At 45.3% G+C, this 21,492-nt stretch overlaps 1 protein-coding gene across 8 annotated transcripts in view; it reads left to right on the top strand.

The window, feature by feature from the left end:
* AUTS2 (activator of transcription and developmental regulator AUTS2) overlaps window positions 1-21,492 on the top strand; it is a 523,712-nt gene that overhangs the window by 60,902 nt on the left and 441,318 nt on the right. The window contains exon 1 of one of the 8 annotated variants that reach the window (XM_032448367.1): window positions 7,756-7,827. The exons of the other annotated variants lie outside the window; for them this stretch is intronic. Within the exon in view, the coding sequence (XP_032304258.1) occupies window positions 7,771-7,827 (57 nt within the window). The 5' untranslated portion in view covers window positions 7,756-7,770. Of the gene's footprint in view, window positions 1-7,755; window positions 7,828-21,492 lie in introns of those variants that run through there. 8 annotated transcript variants of the gene reach the window in all.

Here is a 21,492-nt window from a genome sequence, read left to right as displayed (position 1 = left end):
CTGACATGGGCTGCGTAACTCAAAGGGAAAATTAATCTGTGTTCAACCAGATGTCAGAGCAATGATGTGCTGATGGATGGGAAGAAGGGAGAAAACATGCAGAGCCCTAATCCCCACCCCATTCATTTCTTGGCTCATGTACCCCAACCAGTCTCTCTCTTTCCAGAGCTGTAGATATTATTACTCCTTTTAAAAGCTGACATGCTTCTGTTAACTGAACCTCACCTGTCTGCTTTGACCTTTCAGCTCTGATTGCACTCAGGTGAATGTTCCGTTCTGTAATAGCCTGAATAAGCAAAGCACAGAGTGGCACAGGAGCACTGAGAAGCCTCTGATATTTTAAGCCCAAGTTAACTGAAAGTGCTCTGTGCATCTGTCAGTCAATCTGAAGAGAGTCTCATGATGGATAGACCATGTGTTGCCTTGTCTGACACATCTCAGAAATAGTGACAGTGACACGTTTCGAGCAGCGCTGCCTTTCAGCTTTTTTGTCTTCGCTTTCCAGTTGCCAGTTCTTTTAACTTCCATTACAATTCATTTTGTGGAGGGTCTGAACTGATGATCAGGCTCAGAAGCTGGTGTTTGCATCCACGCATTGATTACTGAGCTCTAGGTGACCAGATCGGTTGTGATAACGGCTCTAAACCTGTTTCCATGTCTTGAATTTAGATAAAATAGAGATCTAAATGCAGACTCGATTTAGCTTTCTAATAGTGACCTTAATAAGTGTGATGTCAATAGAAGAAATCAATCTCATTTTAAAAGTCAGCTGGTTGGAGTTTTAACATAGGGAAGAATGCTCACCACCCCATCACCCTGCTGTCGGGATGTAGTGAGGGTTCATTCTGGAAGTGATTGTGCTCTAATTGAAGTCTGTAGACAACTGGAATTGATTTGGTACAATTAGAACAGACCCCTAAGTGAGCAGTGTGCAGGGGCAGGTGGGAGGACTTCTCATTGCCCTATTTCTGAGGTGAATGTTATCAGAATATGAGTGTCCTGGGGAGCAGGAGGGCTTTGCTTCTAGTGGGGACGTATTTAATGTACACCTCAGGCCATTGCAGTTACTTGGAAAGGGGAAAGCTTCTTCCAGCCCTGTGTGTTTGCTTCTGTCTGGTAAGCTCTATATGAGCATGAGTCGTCTGCTCACTATCACCCTGACTTGTGTGCAATGAGGAGTTTTAGGTTGCTTCAAGTCCAGGTGGTTCTCCTCATAATGCCAAAGCCCATAAGGCTGGAGAGCCATCAGCCTTATGTTCAGTGGACCCTTGGGAACCAGAACCATACTTGAGGTGCACACACACTATGTGTGGTCGGGACCTAGGAGAGCAGCAAATACCCCAGCTTGGTGACAGTGGATGTCACACTGAGTCCTCTGATTTGCCTAAACATCTAATATTGCAGTGAGATGGAGCAGCGTACGCCCAGATGACAAAACAATTAAACAGCAAGGAAACATAAAGGGGAGAAATTAACAAGGAACCAAACTCATTTGACACAGAGATCAAAACATATCGACGGTGTCTCGCAGCTCTGATAATTCCATTGAGCTGTGCAGAGCTTAACATTGATGCTCACATGCAACCTCTGATTAACATTAAGTGGGGCTGTCATTCTGACATAGCTGGATAAACCAATATTGAAAAATCTATTAGATATATCAGGCTCGAACAGGGAGCGCAAATCTTATTACGTATTATTTCAGCTGTAATTAGGTGGGAGATAAAATCATAAACAGGGAAGCTGGGTGAGTTTTCTTCTGCCTGGGTTTGGCTTGGGTTTTGGATGCATGCTGACAACCCACAGCTGCCTGGGAAGCACAGGGCTGGGAGGTGACAGGTACCAAGCAGGTTGTTAGTTGTACAGCACTAACTGCAGTCCTCCTTGGGATAATGACAGTCATAATGGATGTCCTTGTATTTAACTGGAAATAGTAGTTCAGTGGTTTTACAGCCCAGAGCCTGCCTAATTGCTTCTTTGAATAGATAAACGTTGCTATTTGGGAGGTTTGCATTAGGGTGTTACACGTTCTGTTCCTATTAATAATGGAGGTCGTGCCATTGAAAACGTTCACACGCTGAAAGTGTGATTTTAAAAATAATTCTCTTTGGAAGACAAAACCAGAGACACTTGTTGTGTTTTCAAGGATACGGAGGTTGCAGAGCTGGACTGCAGAGCAGGGGCGGGATGCTGCGGCCTCACGTTGGTTTTATCCTGTTGCCCTGTCCTGTTGTTTCCACACTGTTTATGACTTGCTCCAAGAACTGATTGCTGTCCCATTGGTGACAGTGAGGGCCTGATCCATTCCAGAGACCCCTTTCAGATTGGAAACCATCTTGCACGACTGCACTTGGCTGAGGTGGGTTCCCTCAGTGCTGCACGGTCCCGTCCTGCTTTCATTTCATTCTGCTCCGTGTTGCATTTTAGTGACTCACCACCACTGCTCTGCTGGCTGCTGAGCACTTTTCAAAGCAGTTTGCAAGCCCCCTAACAGAGGACAGCAGGCAGTCAGTGCTTCCCAGTGTTCCCATAGAGAGCAGCACGCATCTCTGCATGGTGATGTAAAGCTGTGAGCTGGGAAGCACTCCCCATCTCTCACAGGCCTTCTCTTGCTGCCCACAGCTCTGCACAGTGTGCTGCCCTCAGATTTCAGAGCTGCAGAGTCCCAGGGAGCCGGCAGGCACTATGCCATCAGCACAGCACAGCCAGGGTTTTATCTCCACCATACAGCCCTGCCTCACTCGCTGCCCACTGTTTGAACCAAGTGAGGTGTAAATTTAGTTCTGATGCTGCTGGGGGAGAAGAGAAAAATGAATTTTTGCCAACCTGGGATGTATTTTCAACTGTATTTAATAGGGTCTGTATCCTATCCCAAAAGGTCAGGACCTCTTTCTAGCAAAGTTTATGATAATAGATTTAACTTCTGTTAGTGCATTTGCCTCAGTATTTGCTGAGAAAGGGGACAGAGGAGCTTTAAGAAGTAGAAAGGATTTATGGCAGGTATAGAATGCTTTGCTCCTTCTCGTGTGCTTTACTGTTGGAGGAATGAACAAATAAGCTGTGAATAAATAAAGGAATATTTATATTCTTCCTTGGTCCCAACTGCCCGGCGTCTTTCCTTCTTCTTGAATGGCACAGAGTGCTGAATAATTCATGCAGCCAATCATTAATCCTGCTGCCTTCTTCTCCTTGCTCTGGAGGACACCTAGTCCAGTTCCTATATCCCTGCAGGCATTCAGGGCCAGGCTGGATGTGGCTCTGGGCAGCCTGGTCTGCTGGTTGGCGACCCTGCACACAGCAGGGGGTTGGAATCAGATGATCATTGTGGTCCTTTTCAAACCAGGCCATTCTACAGTTCTAAGATCCTGTAGGACTTGTGGCCACTGAATGTGTGTTGCAGCTCCCGCAGTGCAAGTCAAGTGGTTGTTCTGCAGGCTGAAATGTCACTAGTTTCTGACCCAGTGCTGTGAGAGCAGCCCAATGTGAGCCTTTGTGAGGGGCACACTGACCACCGTGCAAACTCAAGTGCAGAATGAGCAACAGTGCACACTGTGCAAAGCAATCCTGAGCTGATAGCATTATAAATAATGTGTCTCTGACTTCTGAAGACATGAATATCCTCTTACTTGCTGAAATGCACCAACAGAAATGTAAACACAAGTGGCCATTAGTTTTATTGCAGCTTTTTTGCCTTTTATGGAAGCTTGGTAGCGCTGTAAATTTGGATTTGAACATCAGTGACTTGAGTTCAAAATGTAGGCTTGACTCTCACAAAGATTTATGCGTACACTTAATGATTCCCTTGAAGGAGTTCCCATTTGGGGCCTTGCTCTTGGTGAGATTCTGTGTTGGAGGGCTGGGCTGGATGTGAAGCATGTGTAAGTGTGCACATTAGCTACATGCACTGGGGCCCCTGAGCCCATTAAGGCAGATTGAGGAGCTGCATTGACCTCCGAGGAGAGTTTTGGCTGTATGAATTGCACATACCATGGAGACGCACAGCAAGCCCTGATCCTGGTCTATGCAGATTAACTAAACACAGCTAGCAGGATTGGCCAGCATCATAACAGGCATTAAAAGAAAGAAAGAAAAAGCTGTTGGAAAGAATTATTGAGCAGCTTTTGCAAGAGCTGAGCTTGCGGGGTTTAGTCTGTGAGATGACATAGCATGCGCTCAACTGGAGTCCAACCCACCATTCCCAAAGCCAGCCATTCCTCTACAGCGATACAGGTGGGGTTGTTCCAGTGCCATCCCCACATCTGGGTGCCGGAGACTCTGACTCTGTTGGTCAGAGAAACATTCTGTTGTGGTGATGGTGGTGACATGAGCATGCAGACACTGAGCTTACTGAGACTCAGAGCAGGGCTGTGTTTATACAGCCAGAGCCACCTCTAAAAATAAAAGCCAGCTCTGAGTAAGCAGATCGCCTGCACTCCCTGTGCTGGAACTTCTGTTCTTCTCCTGCGGGGACTTGGGCAGGGAAGTGCCTGGTCACGGCAGTGAAGAGCACTGCGGAGACTCAGAACAAGGCAGCCTGACAAGTGCTAAGAGCGCCTGTGGTCTGCGCGGTGTTATAATTAAAGTGCTGGCCATTAAATGGCAAAGCAAATGAAGGAGTGATAGCAGGCATATCATGCCTTTTGCTCTGCTGTCCTTGAATGCTTGGGAGAACAAGGTGCTTGCAGGAGCTGCTAGGGATGCTGCTTTGGGTTGCAGGAGGCAAAGCAGAGCTGGTTGAGCTGCTTTGGGAGCTGTGCCATGCGGACACTGGCACAACATCTGCCCCTGTCACTGGAGCTGATGAATTTATTATCGTCTGATGTTCAGCCTGGTTCTTATAACTCCCATTCTTTGCCATTCACTGAAAATAGTGGGTTTTAACCTGTTTGCCCTGCTAAGACCTCATGGCAGTCAGTTTCACAAAGTAATGTACTGCAGACACCAAAAATCGCATTACTCTGTGATGCACAGATGCTCTCTGCTCTTACAGAGAAAGAAGGTCCACAGGGGTCATCCTCTGATGCTTTTAGCAGGTGAGGAGATGGAGCTGACGGAAAGTGTCCAGGCCATGGGGCAGCACCTGCAGGTGCCTTTGCAGTCCTAAGGTACAAAAGCTGCAGGTGATTCATCCGTGCTGCTGAAATTGGGGAGCCCTTGGAGTGCAAGGCAGGTGCTGTGCTGGGAAATTGCATCTCTTTGCTCCATGTGTGGGATCTAGAGTGGAAATGAATGCTGACTGAGAGAGCCGAGCTGAGTCCCACCTCTGAGATTGAGCAGCTGGTGCCAGCTGTGAGAAGTGTGGATCTGGACCTGGTGCACATCACCTTGCTTTATGCCTTTGCTTCTTGTTCCTGGCTCTGGAATAAACCTGAGCAATCAAAGCAAAGACAGCTCCACTTCAGTTATGATACTATCAGAGGACTGGTAGGGAAAATGGATTATTACAGACTTTCTAGTAGTACAGAAATCTTTGCCATCGTCTGTGACCTAAATAGACCTTTGTGTAATGATGGGAATAGGAATTAGTATACACCAGATATTAGGCTTTACAACCAATTTTATTAATTTTAACCGATTATAAAATAACGGGGGATGCATTTAAAGAGCCCCTGCTTAATGCACTGTAATTATAATATGTTTAATTACTATAAATTTCATGAGCCAATGAAGGTATTAAAATAAATAGAACAGTAGAGGTGCTCATTAAAATTGTGTCTGACCTCTATGCAGTGAGACTTGTAGGAGTGAGAGCAGCAGAACTGGCTGCAGTGTGGTAGCAGTGGGAGCTCTTAATTCCCCATGCACGGGGTCCTGGCAATGGTAATGCAAATGGAGTCAAATGGAACTGGCTCTTCCTCATGGAACACCAGGGAGGATTTTGCTGGAAGCACAGCAGCCTGTGAATTGCTGTTGGTTACAGTTGTGCAAGTGCTGCAAAGAAGGGCTTCAGACACTGAAATTCTGCTCACGTGCGCTCATAGCAATTGGTAAAGATGGTCTCTTAGGTGAGTGCTTCACACTCTGCTTTGGCGTGTGATTTAGACAGTTGGATGCTCATCCAGACCCCGAGCAGTTGGGCTGGAAATCTTTCAAGAACTGTTTTTTGAAGAGTATTTTGGATCCTCGTTGCTAGACCCGGGGAATGTTTTGCCATCTGGAAACAAGCAATGATTTAAGGCCAGATCTGCAATTACCTCACTCTGCTTTGGGCGGGGGAGAAGTTCAGTCTGCTTCTGTGTCTTGAAAGCTGTCTGGGTGTGGGGTTGTTTTCCTCTCACAGTGTATCTTCAGGTGCTGTGAGCATGTGGTGTGGAGGGGAGAGAAGGGGAAGGAGCTGAGCTAAATGCACTGCTGACATTGCCAGGCCTTGGTGGTGTCCTACCTTAACATTGGCTTCTCTGCATGCCCTTAAGAAGTGCTGAAGCCACTATGGGTATGTTAGTCATTACATGTAGGTGGGCATTTCTCCAAATGAGCCTGGCTGGGGATGGGAGCTGCCTTGTCACTTCTTTGTTACAAATGTAGCCTTGGAAGAATGGTGATTTCCACATTAAACACTATCAAGACATTTTATCCTGTCCCAGCAGTGTGCTGCTTTGCATTGACTTGAAGAGAGAGCACTTGCTCTTTCTAGGAGTGTGGAATGGGTCTTGGTAGGACATTCCTGAGTCTGAATGCAGAATTCTTGTTTTGTCCATATATTCACACTCATTTTTGCACGGCACTTAAATGGACCTGAATATTTCACCAGCTATTGAGATAACGCTACGGCTTGTTGAATAGTTTGTAATCAGTTATTAGGACAGGGCCTTGCTGAAATAAAATATGAGGGCAAAGGAAAGGAACACGCCTGTGGCATTAAAATGCTGTTAGCAAGCTTGAGGCATATCAGAGAGATTGGTCCTGAGAGTAACATTTGCTGCCTTTCTGCTTTTGAACTTTCTTTCTTTTTTTTCTCCATTTGCCTGTTTCTGAGGCCTGGGATTTATCCTGAGTTTAAGAACTGACGGGTTTTGATCATTTGAATAGGTATCACTGTTCAGTGGGGAATACATGTGCCAGCTGAGATGTCTCTTAAAGCCAATTTGTACTACCAGTTATACGAAATGATTCCTTGAGACTGTAATGTATTTCAGCTGCAGGTTCTCTACCTGCATTACAGTGTTATCACCTCTTCCTCCCAACCCGAGCTGGTCCTGAGGTGTGAGTACATATTGAACCACATGAAAATGATGTTGTAACGTTAGGGATTTGATTTGGATTTACTGAGGCAGAGTAATGCAGAGTCACAGTCGTTTCATTACCCAGCCCTCATCCTTTGGTGCTGAGGATGTGCAGTTTGAATGCAGGTGAGCACAATCAGCCCTGCAGTTGAACCTCCAGTGTTTAAGCAGGTAGCAGCTCACTGTGCTTCTCTGTGAGCAGCTGTCGGCTCAGTTTGGGCACCTTTCTGCATGCAGAAGGGCAGAAGGTTCGTAGTAACAGTTGCACATATTTCTGTTACATATAGTTACTTGTAGGCAATGTATATGAAGAAGGCTTTTCCTTTGTAGCACTGATTACTCACGAGGCTTTGTATGAACAATACACTGTAGGGGAAGTGTTAGGTCAAGGCTTGAGCTGGTGATTGAGCACCTGGTGAAGGGCTGTGGCTGCTCATGGAGCAGGCAAATTGTTTGCATCTCTGTTCCCCACCTGACCAGAAGGGGTGGTTCCACCTGGACTCATATAGGGGTGGCCACTGAAGGGAGGGCATCCATTGGGCCTAGGATGTTTTCAGAGAGGGAGTGCTGCGTGGTCAGGGAGTCCCTTCGTGCTCTGATTTGGGTGAGTTCACAGCTATTAATCTGCTTTGTTTGTCCCTGCTGGGCTGCAGCTGTGCTGCTTGGTGGAGGAGATCAGTCTGGGAGTCTCTGTTTGAACTACAAGTGCAACATTGCAAAGAAATGCATGGCAAAATCAGTCTGCAGTGTTGCAACTAATGCATAGTGTGTTCATGTGTGGCTGATTGCGGTAGACTTGCTTTTATCCCATTTCCTGAGTATCTAACCATAAAGAACCTCAGTAGAAAATCAATGGTATGAATGTACCGAGGAACCCATGAAGCCATCTGTCCTGCTGGAGTCTCTGCAGCCTGACTTGAGAGTTCTGGTTCAAATTGTCTGTGTACTTAAGTCTTATGTTGAAGAGTGAAGCCTCTGTTTTAGAGAAGTGAATCTCTTAAGGGAGGAGAAGTGAGCCCAGCTGTTCTTATGGCTCAAAGAACTATTTTGATATTGCTGGGTTTTAAATCCTTCTGGTGTAGCTGATGCTGCGAGCTGTTGAGTTGTTTAATATGTGATAAGTGTTGTTTTCAATGGGTTGAACTTGGCTTGTTGGGGAAATCATTCATACTCCCATGTGTGAATCTAAACCCATCCCCAAATTGGTTCTAAACCAACCAAATCCTTTGAGTCCAGGTGTTCTCGTTGGCACCTGGTGGCCATTTTAAGGATGCTTCACCCCCTCTCAGTGCTGCTCCTTATTGAGGATGCAGTGGTGCAGAAGTAGGATGCTAGGATATCTTTAGTGGGTCTCAATGTATTTATTCTTCTGCTACCCGAGGAGGGGCCATGGCAGCCCTTGTTATCAGGCTGTCAAAAGAATTAAGAACCAAGCAGTTGCACGAGCAGCAGGATGATTGAAGGCTGGTTTCCAATGGACTTTTATCTTGTAATTGATTTCCTCTGTGGGTTTGTGCTGCTTAATGAGGTGTGAGCTAGCACGCAGCCTTCCCCTCAGTGGGAGATGAGGGAAGCCAGGCACCTCCTCGCCCCGCAGTCCCCTCATTCAGTGTATGGGAATTGGTGTTACTGGGACCTCTGCCCCACTGTCAGATGTGCTTGGAATCAGTGGGCTTCAGGAGTTATTAGGTGGGGTACAGATTAGTAAACACACATAACCAGGCTGAACTTCTGTCTCCTGGGCTCTTTCAGACTTAGGCTTAAATAAAGTGGAAACTAAGGAATTGCTTTGGTCTTAAAAGCTTCTCTCACACTAAGCCCAGGACAGGGAATGGGGAAGAAGCAGGAAGAGGCATTGGGGAGGAAAAACCTGTGATTGCCATGATTGTAATGTCAAGCTGAAATATTCTCTTTTGCCTGCAGTGCTGACAAGTGTGTTGGTAGCTGCAAAGGCTCCCAGGGACTTAAGCAACTAAATAGATAATGGATTTGGGAGGGGTGTGGCTTCTTGCAGGATGAAGGCTGGAAAGGAGCTACTGGGATGGGGGAGAGCAATTGGTTGTATCCATTAACACCTGGAAGTCTGGAAAGCCACTTTACTCTTAACCTTTAGTGAAATGTGGATGGACATCCAGGTTGATTTACCTGCTGGTGGTCAGTAAGCTTTGCCTCTTGCTTAGTTTTCATCCAGCTAATATGGCAGTAATTACTGAATTGCATTTCCTGGTCACTTGGAAGTACTTAGCTCAATGTAAAACCTGTGTGTCTTGCCAAATTGATGCTTAAAATTGCTTCTGTGGTTGGGTGCCAGTAATTTTCTGTTAGATTTAAGGGTTTTTTGTTGTTTTTTAATACTTCACTAGTGTCTGGCTAGATTAACCTGAAATGTTGTAAGGTTTATTTGTCAGGGGGGTATAGAGATATTAAATGAATTTGGAATTGAGTGCTGGCTAAATTCCTGCCTTGTTCAAGCCCCAGTGATGCAGACTCTGGGCATGCAATGTTGTTACAGGCTTATTGGAGCTGAGTGGAGGTATAAGCTATGAGAGCAGAAGGAACTGGGGCTTGGGAGGTTATTTTTGGTGCCAAGATAGCTTTATACAAGAAGTGTAGTTAAGGTCTGCTCTTCATGCAGTGTAAGCTATTACCTAATGTCCTACAAGTTAATGGCGGTGCTGACGTTAGTGGGATTTGCATCCAGCTGCTTTCCCACCCAGTTAGGAAATAAGATGAGGATTTGGGAGGCATGGTAACTTCAGGTAGGAAGAACACTGGAGATGCAAGGAGATGAGCAAAAGTACCAAGCAAGTCCTGGCAGAAGTTGGGAATGAGGGAAGAGCTTCAGAGACTGAAGTTCCATAACACGTAGTGGTGTGGACTTGCCATTGTGTTACAGCTTGTTTGTTCTCGAAGGAACGACCTTAACATGCCTGGACGCTGACATTGCAGGACGGTTTGGGAGCTCATTGAGTTTGCATGGTTTCTTTCTGATTTATGAATCCTAATTAACTATAATGAGCCCTGAAGGCAAAAACAAAGGCATGCATGGATGTGGTCGCCTGCAGTGCTGAAGCTGTGCAGCTGTGCTGGACCGGAGAGAGCAGCCTGCCCTGGTCACTGCCCAGGGGACTGCTGTGTCTGCAGCAGCAGCAAGCACCAGAAGCACAATAATGCTGCTGTCAGCAGCAGGGTAGGCACAGTATCACTAGATCTATGTTGGAGGAGATTCTGGGGGGGGAAACATGCTTTTTTTTCAGACCGACTCCATACTGAGGTGTGAGTCTGCCTTGTTTTTGCGTTTGCCAAAAGGTTTTCAAGGTTGCCTTTCAGTTCTAAATGTTAAAGAAGGATGCATTCAGTACTGTTAATTCCAGATTTTCACGATGCAGGGGCTGCTGTTTTCTCTTGGTTCCTTTGATAGTTTCTGGTGTCTATAGGAAGTAACACATGTGTCTTAAAGGCTGCAACAGGAATGGCCTCGTGGGCCTATTTTGCAGGCTCCAATTGCTGGATCAGGCTTTCATTGTGACTGTATTGCCAACACAGGAAACTGCAAGTGGTAGCATTATAGATGCCTCCTAATCAGTGCTCTGTTCTTCACAACAGAGAAATCCCACCTATCAGTGGATATGTGAAATAGGTGCAGTGCTGATGGTTTGGATAGAATGGGAATTCTGTTGTAAATATCAAAACCCCAACGAGCTCTGGGAAAGCATCAGTTCATCAGCTGCACCTCACCTGGTATGAATTCAGGTAGATCATATTGATCACAGTCTGTCACCAGTACTGGGTTATCCCAGCCTCTGAAATGGAGTCTATTACTGCTTTATTTATTTGTGCTGGGCATGTTTTGCTTTGGATATGCAGCAAAGCAGGGCTCTTCCCCGACCTTGCAGGGCTTCAGGATAAATGAAGGCGCACGTTCTCTGAGGCAGCAGGGAATTTATGGTGTTCTAAGAGGCTCTGGCTCTGTTGTGGGCTGCTGGCAGCAGTGCTGATAATCACAGTGTGATCGCAACTGGGCTGTTTTATTTAAGGTGTGTTTAAATCTCATTTTCTTGCACTGTAAGGTTATGTATTTTCAGGCTGCTGGAGTTCAAAAGGGAGAGAGGAGGGAAAATGCCAACGTAAAAGCTTTTGTTTGAAAAGGTTGTGAGCACGAGTCTTTTTTGTTTTACCCACCTGATGATCTAGATCATAGGTAAAATGGATGAGTTGTTCATAGAGCATACGACTGGCTTATCTAAAGCCCATTTATGAGACAGAGCCCTGTTGTGTAGCAATCTGCTGGAGCGATACCTTGCTGATCCCCAGCATTAGCAGACCTCTCCCTTACACTTGCATTGTGAGAGTTAGCAAATCTAGCAAAGCAATGTTTGACAAAAGCCGGGAAAATGCTTCACAAACTGTGTTCAGTCTTTTCAGTATTCATTTTAATTGCTGACAGTCGTAATCCACAGAGGATACAGGAGCACACCTCCTGTACACAGCAGGAACACGGTGTAGTACATGTCCTAAAGCATTAAGTTCTGAGTCGCAGCAGAGGGTTAGCAACGGTAGCAAAATGTTCTACTGATGCGTTGTTGAGCAAAAAAAAACATGTAGTAATGGCAACTCTAACATAGTTGCATTGAATATTTCCTCAGCTATTGAGTGTGCAGCCATCCGTTCTCAGTCAGCATCTCTCTGAGGCCTTGCAGCCAAATGCAGCGCATGCAGGAGGTCAAACAAAGAGGAGCCCTGAGCTGGAATGCTGCAGTTCTGCCAGGTCTCCTTGTAGCATGGGATGTGGGTGGGTTGTTTCACCTAAACAGGTGTATTCAATTAGAGCTTATCTATGCGGAGCTTATCTATGCGGAGCCTAATGATTTTCAACTGTGCATAGATGTTTATGCTGCACAGCAAGTTGTCGCTTACTTGTGGTTATATAGGGCTTGATAGATGTGAACTCACTTGCAGTGGTGTAAATTGATCAATATGGGCAGGTTTCACTGATTTATTTATTTATTTTTTTAACTACTTGGATCTGTTTCAGACTAGTAAGCATTTGGTGAAGCAGGAGGCTGCGGAGAGGAATGAGGAGGATATGTCAGGGCTTTAAAGACAGTATAGCAATGGTGCACTTCTTGGAGGTGTATTTTTGGAGGAGTACATGATATGTTCATAAAACATGGGTAGCAGAGCTGGGTTAGTAGATATCAAAAAGAAGCTGGGGGGGTTTCCTCTTCTGAGGTCACAGCATACAGCCTTCAGTTGCTGCTCTGTGTTTTGGCATAATTGAAATCAGCATCTGAGCTCACTATCAGTGCGAGCACTTGATTTGGCCTTGTGGCTCTCCCGGGCTATGAGTGAGTTCTCCAGTTCTCAGTAATACAAATCAAAAAGCAAAGATGAAACACTTGGCTTTACAAAACATTGTATTTTGTTGTCATATGCTTCTTAACTGCATGGACAGCTTAATTGCACGCACGCAGCTTGTATCTATTTACATCTTAATAGATACAGCTGTAGTGAAAGATGAAAGTAGCCGTCCATGTTAAAAATGGGACAATATAAAAGTTGTCTGTGTGTGGCTTCCCAGGTGTTCACACCCATATACAAACCTGGGTCTGGTGGATGCTGGGATGTACGAATTATGCATATCCTCAAGTGCTTTATTAGCCCTGTGGTTTGAGGAGTAACTTCTTAAGAAGGGGGAGAACAGAATTCATTTTAATGAGCCGCCCAGGTGCTGTGGTGTCAGCCCTTTGCAGACGTTGTGCCTCTGTGACAGGAGCACGCCGTGCTAAAGAGGATCCGCAGAGATAACAATAGGATGTCAAAATGAAGTGAAACAAGGGCAGGGCAATTTTATGGAGATGACATGACAGGAGGAAAGTATGGGGAAGGGGGGGGAAAAAAAGGGAATTTAAACTGTCAGTACGGATTTACTGAAGGCTTTCCAGTGTCAGCTAGAAGAAATGTCAGCACGACTGACTCGGTGGTGTCAAGGTGATGGCAGAATGAAGTCCGATCTGCTCAGGAAGGATCTCTTACTCCGGCTGTGGAGATGAAATACTGTCAGTAAAGATGATGTCGGGATGATAATTATTTTGCACATTAGGATTTAAGTAGGGCATTGTTTCTGTTGAGGTAGCATGAATTTAGCACAAGGCAGAGGGATGCACATTGGGAGATAAAAGCCTCCAAAACCAGGGCTGATTTCTGCAGGAATCCAGGAGCTCATGGAGTGCAGCTGTTCTTTAGACAGGTCAGGAGGAGGTATTTAAGGATGGACTGCTGTAAAGAACTGTCACTGCCAAAAGTAAGCGTGTCTTATATGGTGGTGAAATAACACGGTGTGCTGGAAGCTGTGGGCTCTTCCCCTGCCTCACTGGCATCACAGCACTCCCACATCTGGCATGGTTTCTAAGGAAGGATTTCCCTGTTAGTTAAACAACTGCATGCGCTCTGTGTGTCCTTTATCACAAAACAAACAAACAGGAAAAAACACGCTGGAAGAGACAATCTAAGGGCTTGCAATCTGATAATAAATCCCCTGTCTTTCCACACACACACTCAGTGCCAGCTGTAGACTAATTAAACTCAATAGTTCACAGGTGTTCCTGGGAATGACTAACGCAAGAGCACTCTCCTCTTTAGGGCTTGTTAACATCTTTTTCAGAGCTCTCTAAATTTCATACACCAGCAAAGATGAGCTAAACCAGATGAAAGGTAGTAGAGAGGGACTCGAGCTATTGCTGAGTGCTCTCAGTGTGAGCATGGGCTGCATCTCCAGTTGATTTGTTAGCTCTCTCGTTCTGATGGGTGTATCTCTTAGTGTTACAAGGAGATCTTCTTTCTTAGAAACATTAATGTTTCTGTAGCCAGAATAAACTCCTGTCTCCAGAGCTGGTGGTGTAATTGTAACTGGGAAACAGAAGAGGAAAGTCTATGGCCAAATGAAACAGTGTTAGTTATCTTGTTACTGCTCATAATTTCTTCCCAGGGAGAAGTAAACAGAGAGCAAGACTTCCTCCAGACCTCCCTGCTTATTGAGCCTTCCTTTGGGTTTTGACTGATCTGATGGTAATTCCTTTAGATTCTGCTTTTAGAGTGCTGTTCTGCTTACCCCTAGGCCAGCTGAATGCAATGCTGCAGCACCAAGTGCTTCCTCTGCTTCCATTGAGCTTGCTCCATAGGAAGAGCTCTGATTTTTATGTGCTGTTAACCTTCTCTATGTCTTTATCTGGAACAGTGGCCTAGCTACATTATAGTGTAGTTATCTCTGTTCCTTTTGCCTTTTATGTCCATCTTACAGAATTAAGTGGATATTCTTCAGAAAGCTCTCGTAGTGGTTGTGGAACGATGCAGAAGAGGCTTTTAGTGTTGTTTTCCCAGATTCCCTATAAAAAACCATCATCTCATGTGGAGCTGATCCAGACTCCGTTATGTCTTGTGTGTCATTCCTCCTCAGAGAGAATGCTGCTTGGCCAGAAACAAAGCTGAATTCCTGCACTTGGGCCAGGCAGCCTGGAGAGAGGAGCTGCTTTGACTGCTTACATAAACTAAATCCAAAAATACTTTTGTCCCATCAGCACTGCCTTGGTATGCCTGACCTCTCGTGTGCTGCGCTGTCCTGCCTCAATGGCATGCTTTGCAGCGTGCTGGGATTGCTCAGCTACAGACACACGAGGCAAAAGTGTTGCTGATGTAGCAAAATCATTCGTCACAAATAGGCTTTAGATTTCATAGCCCTCTTTTTAGATTCTCTTTCTTCCTAATGGTGTTTTCAATTGCGCTCTCTTGGAGTCTTCCCTAGACGAGAAAACCATGGGTGACTTACCTCAGTCTTAGATTTATTACTGACTTATGCTGAATTGATGAAGCATAACCTCAAATCAAAATAATGTTTCCTACATGAGGGAGCCACACCAATTTAATGAAATCACTTTCTGAATCAATCCTATCACATCAGTACAATTTCACTGTATGCATAAAATCTTATTTAAATGGTTAGAGCCTTTGGTGTGGCTGTGCAGGTAGAAGAGCTTTTATTGTCTTAAGTACCAGAGCTGGAGGGGAGAATTGGGGGGGGGGGGGGGTAAAAGAAGCCTTTTCAAATAGGAAGATGTGGTTTGATACGTATTTTTATGAGGTCCCAGAATTTTTCTTAGCAGAAGATGCTGTTATGGTGTGAGCAAAAAGTTAAAACCCCACACAGTGCAGAATGCAGAGCTGAGAGAATTTAAGTGTGGGGAAATGCAAGAAATCCTTCTCTGACCCCAATCCCCCACATCCCCATGTGTCGTTGTTTGTGACACTGATTTGAGGGTATTTAATACAGGGAAAGACTCCATAGTTTCTGTGTCGGAGCCTTCTCTGTTGCTGGCATCTGAAAGCTCATTTGCACGTGAGTTCTAAAGTTAAATAAATGATGTGACAGTCAGTGTTACACTAAGATGAAGCACTAATATGACAGGGAAATGCTTTAATGCATTGCCCTAGTTGCTTCTCCTCCGTTTTCAAGATGAGGGTCTGTTAAGATGCCTTCACAACTCAATTCAATGGTGTTTGAGTCACGGTGTGGAAGGAGAGCAGTTGTTTTTAATCATGCTATTCAGAAATGTTAATGCTTATAAGACTTATCGACCTGGTTGGCTGGAAGTGGGTAGTGATAGCATTGAGATGCAATAGTCGGGGTATTCTAGAAATGGCAAAGCAAATAAATCCAGAAGGCTTGGTTTGATTATGATTATTATTAGCCTGTGGATCAGCAGTGAAATTTCAATAGGCAGAAATCTTCAGGTACTTTCTGTTAATGTGAATACCTGGTTGACTCCTCTTGGCAGAACTCCATTAGGACCTTCCTGTGAATCAGAGCTGTCTTCCCCCTCTGCTCTGCTGAGTCACTGTGAAGGTTTTTGCCTTGTCATGATTCAGAGGTGGCTGTACTTCTATTTTGGTGCGTCCTTCTGGATGAAAGGCGGGCAAATCTGCCTTAAATAATAACCCTCTGGAGCACCCAAAATGTTACGTTTTAATACTGCTGCGTGATCCTGGGGACTAGATATGCTTTATGCTTCTCTATAATAGCCTGAAGCACGAGAGGATATTTTGAAACAGGAAAGGGCAAATACTTAACACTGCATTTTTAAGCTAAAAATACCCAAAGTAATCTTACCTGAATTCTCCTGCAGATTGATCAGGGTATTCTTCCAAAAACGCCAGGCAGAACAATGTGGTGAACTGTGCATGAAGTCAGGTGTTAACAGGGGAAAGCATTACCTTGGTTTCCTTATGTGCCCTTGCTCCCAATGGTGCTGTGGGTATAAACTCTGGCCGTGACCAGCGAGGAGTTAATCATCCCACACCTCCAATTAGCACAGTCCTGTTCAGTCATCTCTGGTACATTTATTTGTATGTAAAATTGAAACTGTGACTGTGGCTGACCCCTGGAGGCAGCTGCAATTGTATTTCCCAGCTTTGTGCCATGTCTCTGAGATGGGGAAAGGATCCAAGTCAGGCCCTAGCAGTAGCTGGCTCACTGGAAGGGAAGCACCCAGTGTGCCTTGGAACGTGGGTACAGGGAGGAGGTTTGTTTTAAGTTGGTGTCCTTTGCAGTGATAAATGAAAGGAGGAATTGGTCTCCATCCGAACAGGAGCTTTATGTTCCCATCTACTGCTCCACGCTCAGCTAAAGCATGGCTTCACAAATTGCTTACGTGTGTTGCAGCAGGACACGCAGAGGAAGAAGCTCCTCTGTTTCTGCTGAAGTTCCTCATTTTGAAGGTAGGCTGCAAGGCAGAATTTGGAAGCCATCAGTTAAAACTACATTTCCATAGCGTGCTTGATGCCAAGTGACTTGAGGCACTTAAGAAAATACTGGAAGCTGTACAGCACAAAATAGCATTGGCACAGCGCACAAGAAAAACAAACCTCCTGCCTGGATTTGAAAACTGAAAACCTAAAGACTGATTTCTGAGCCTCCAGCCCCAGAAACTGAGTTATTAAAAGGACAAAGTGAGATCAGAGCAATTCAGTGAGCTGTTCTTCAGCGTTGGGAATGACATTTCTATCAGTTCTGATAATTTCACTGCTAGCTTTCTCTGTTTTGCCAACACACCACCTTCTTGTCATAACAACCTAGACCAGAGGATTGCATTTCTCTTTTCTGCACCAGCAGCGTTGTGAACCTTCTCCAGCTCCTACTGTATTTTTTTTCCCAGCTACTGCTAATGTGATTCTGATCTCGGAGATAGCAGGTCCAAGCTGAGTTCTCACTTGCTGCACAGTATCTTGCCTTGTGATGTTTTGAGAATGTGGCTCTCCGCCTCCCCAGACTGTAAACAGGGAAAACGTCTCTTCCTTGTATAGAGCAATCTGACAATCCTGGAAGCCCTATTCTGCGTGTGTGTATATTTACAGAAGTTAACTGCCTTGCAGGCGTTTTGACTTGAAGCTCCCTGTGCAGTTGTATGGTGGATCCAACTGATGAGAGTTTTAGTGGGCTGGATAGGTGAGGTGATCTCAACTTCCATGGGAAACCATTCCAGCCTGATTGCTCATCCCCAAAGACATTGTGGGTCTGTGATGGCACCATGAGTGCTGGGAGGTGCTCATCTGAACCCTGTGCAAAGTCCAAATCTGGTGGGGGGAAAAGAAGTTAAACTGGAAAGGCATCCTGCTTCTGCTGCTGAAATGTATTACAGCCCCATCTAATGCACTGAAGCCCATTTTATTTTCTGAGAAGGGTATGAAGAGCAGTTGGGGTTTGAGATTTCATCTTTGGGATCACTGGGGCTTTAGCTGCTGCTCGTGTGTGGGACTGAATGGGTGACACTCTGAGAACTGATTTCTTCCTTGCTGTTTGCAGCCTAAAAGTTTTTCTCCATGGAGACGAGCAAGCCTGGTGTAAATCCACTGGCAGAAGCTTTTCTTAGTTGTCTTGGTACAAATAATAACTGAGCATCTGCAGTGATGTTCCAGGAAGGGGATGGTTCTTGTTTGCTTTGGGCTCTGGGCATGCGTTGTCAGTATTGTTGGAGAGCAAGAGAGAGAATGAATGTCTGCTGTGGGCTGTTGGTTGTCAAGGAGAGAAAGAAGCCAGCTCTAGAAGGGGAAATGGGAGAGATGTAGAAGGAAGAGTAAAAAGCATTGGTTGGTGTTAATGTGAGCATTGCAAAGAGTGGAGATGCACTGAGAGCTGCTATGAGGCAATAAAACCCACTGCCTACTGTAGAGCCTTGGTGATCCTGCTGTGAATGAGGTGAGGTTGCTCTGTCACCAGAAGGGAGCTGCCCCTGTTGGCTGCTGCACGAGAGCAGCCCTTAGGCTGAGCAGCATCACATGTGGTGCCCTGTCTGCAGTGCCCTGTGCCTTGGAGCAAGCTAATCACTCCCAAAATAGCCATTTAACCTTCATCTTCTTACAGCCCTACCCTGAACCTTGCTAATGGCTGCGGAGCCATTTTCCAAATGATGAAACACTGAATAATTAAATGGCATCAGTTTGCATAAGTCTGATGGGAGAAGGGATTGATAAACCCTTGCTTTTCTTTCTTTTATTTTCTTTTAGCAGGACTGAGTGAAATCACAAAAGTCATGTGAAAGGACATCGTGGAAGCCAAAAGTATAAGTCTAAAGCAGTGGTATAAAGGGATTAGACCTCTAGGAAGATTAGTGTCTATTAAACATGATGATCTGGATGCAGCTTCCAGCTTTTGCCATCCATAAATTGCTGACCTCTGGAATGTGAGAGGGAGGACTGGGAGAGGGATCGCTCTATGCTCCTGCTGGCTCTTTGCCTGAATACCTCTAAGTGCTGGAGAGCGGGGTGTGGGAAAGGCTGGGCTCTGGGTCAAGCAAGCACCCCAGTTCTGATGTTTCAGCAACCTTCATCTGGCCAAAAATGAGTCCTCTGGGTCTTCATTAGTGCCCCATGTCCCTTCTAACGAGTGTGCTCGTGGCTTGGTGCAGCCCCAAAAAGAGAAGCCAGGCCATGGTGTGGATGCTGGGCAGTGCCACGTGAGCAGGGCTGGGTGGGCTGGGTGAGAAACATCTTGTGTGTCCGTCTGTCCCTCCAAAGCTTGGGTTTGGTTGTGGGCCGCTGGAAAGGCTGCGGCATGCCAGGAAAGTGTCAGCAAGCCTCATTTTGGCATTTATATATGAGGAGTAAGCACAATCCTGCTACTATTCCAAGGAGCTGCTTTTGCCAAGAAAAATCATTTGCAACTCTTTCTTCCCACTGTAGTGTTTCTGCAGCAAGCTTGGGTTATACTGCCTTAACCCCTTGGGTGCCAGCACGTGCTGCGAGGCAGAGCAGTGCCTTCTGCGAGTCTTGGCAAGTACTCCCACGTGTAAAGCAGCTCTGAAGGAGGCTGTCTGGCAGTTAGCTTTTCTTTTTCATCAAGTCTGATTCTTAGGACTGCTACTTTTTGTTTTTCCTATTTCATTCCTGAGGCTGTAAGAGAGAAAAGTGGTGGTGGCCTGGGAGGAAGTGTTTATTGAGAGGCACTCACTGTGGGATGTGGAAGGAGAGGGAAAGCAGAGCAGGGAAATGGTGAGGTTTGATCCCTGCTCTGATGTGGAGTCCATTGTGGTGATGCACCAGCAGTGACCAGAGCTGGTGTGATGTGTTTCTAAAGTGTTGCTCATCTGCAAGTTCAAAATCAGTTCTGTTCTCTCAAGAAAGCCTTAAAGAACAGCAGATGTGTGCTTTATATTAGGGACATTTTGGTTCTTATGGTGTTACATACACAGTTTTGACTGTAACTTGGAGAAATATGTCGGACTGGCTTGTTTATGTAAGAACTGGATGTGGTATTTAGAATAAGGAATCTCTTCCATCCCTTTGGTCACTGAATTTTAAGCTTCTCGCTGTCCTGTGGCCTCTGAGCAGGCAGGCTGCTTCCTTTGCCTATGCATTATTAGCTTTACAAAAGAGCACCGCATTTGCCCTGCTGTAGAAACTTCTCTCTTGTGTTCTCAGTGAGAGATGGAGCATCTCATGGCTCTTTACCTATTAACCTGAAAGGGACAATAGCTCATTTTGTCTATCCAGAGTGGTTTGTTTGTTTGTTTCCTAAAGGGAGGGGAAAGCAAGCATGTTATTTTGTGTAAAAAAAATATAAAAATAATTAAAAAAAAAATATATATAGCATTTTAATAATGTAGTAGTCTAACCTTTATGCTAATTGCCCCAGGCTTTTAATGAAGCGCTGTAAAATTAGTCCTGTGAGTCTTCATTAATCAAATATAGGAGCTGACGACATAGTATTGAGATGCTGTGCTACCTCTGCTCCCCGTGCAGTGCTGATATTTGCTTATATTGAAGGTAGAAAGCAACTATTTTTTTTCCGTAGCTCGTTAATATAATTAGCTGTGTTTGGCTTTTTGTATAATTTCTTTTCTTAACAAAATTCCTGTAATGAGAAAAGATGAAAACAGACAGGATGGATAAAGTCAAGAGAATCAAATTAAAAGAGAAAAACTGACTGCTGGAGGCTTCCTTTGAACAGAAGACTTATGTATGTTAATGGCAGCTGTTGGCAGGCACCCTTTTTTGTTATTTGCAGAACTTGGAGCAGAAGCAAATGATTTCAAGAGTCTCGATTGTTTTGTTGTGTCTCATTGTATTTTCTGAAGGTGCTTTAAGACGTGTTATGCGTTTTCTCAGCCTTTGTGTTGGCCATAGGCAATGTTAATACTGCTTCTGTGCATAGGTAGCAAACTTTGCAGCATGGAATCACAGAATGGCCTGGGCTGAAAAGGACCACAGTAATCATCCTGTTTCAACCCCCTGCTATGTGCAGGGTCATCAACCACCAGCCCAGGCTGCCCAGAGCCACATCCAGCCTGGCCTTGAATGCCTGCAGGGATGGGGCATCCACAGCCTCCTTGTGCAACCTGTTCCAAGAGGAGCAGATCTTAGCAGAAGTTCTCCATCTCTTCTTTAGAGCCTCAGCAGCCCCATGCAGTGCCTGCAGAGGACTCCCATGAGTGTGCACTGCGTTGTCCTCTCACTTTTCCTCTCAGCTCTTTGCAAACTCCCATTTTAAAGCTTATCTTATTTCCAAAGCAGCATTATCTTCTCTTTCACCTGGAATCCAGCGCTGCGCAGAATGCAATGGCTGGGATGGAGAACGGCCTGCAGTTATCAGCAAAAATATTAGGACTTGAAGGCTGACTGCATGCCAGGGGTCTCATTTCATGTACATACACTGCATGGGCTTTTAAATGTGTCCTTGGTCAGGTTTCCCTCAGGGTGCAGTGCTTGAGGGCTGAATGCA

This window comes from Coturnix japonica, chromosome 19 (assembly GCF_001577835.2).
Source record: "Coturnix japonica isolate 7356 chromosome 19, Coturnix japonica 2.1, whole genome shotgun sequence".
Lineage (NCBI taxonomy): Eukaryota > Metazoa > Chordata > Aves > Galliformes > Phasianidae > Coturnix > Coturnix japonica.
Note: the sequence above shows the minus strand (reverse complement) of the source record. Positions and strands in the feature narration are given on the sequence as shown.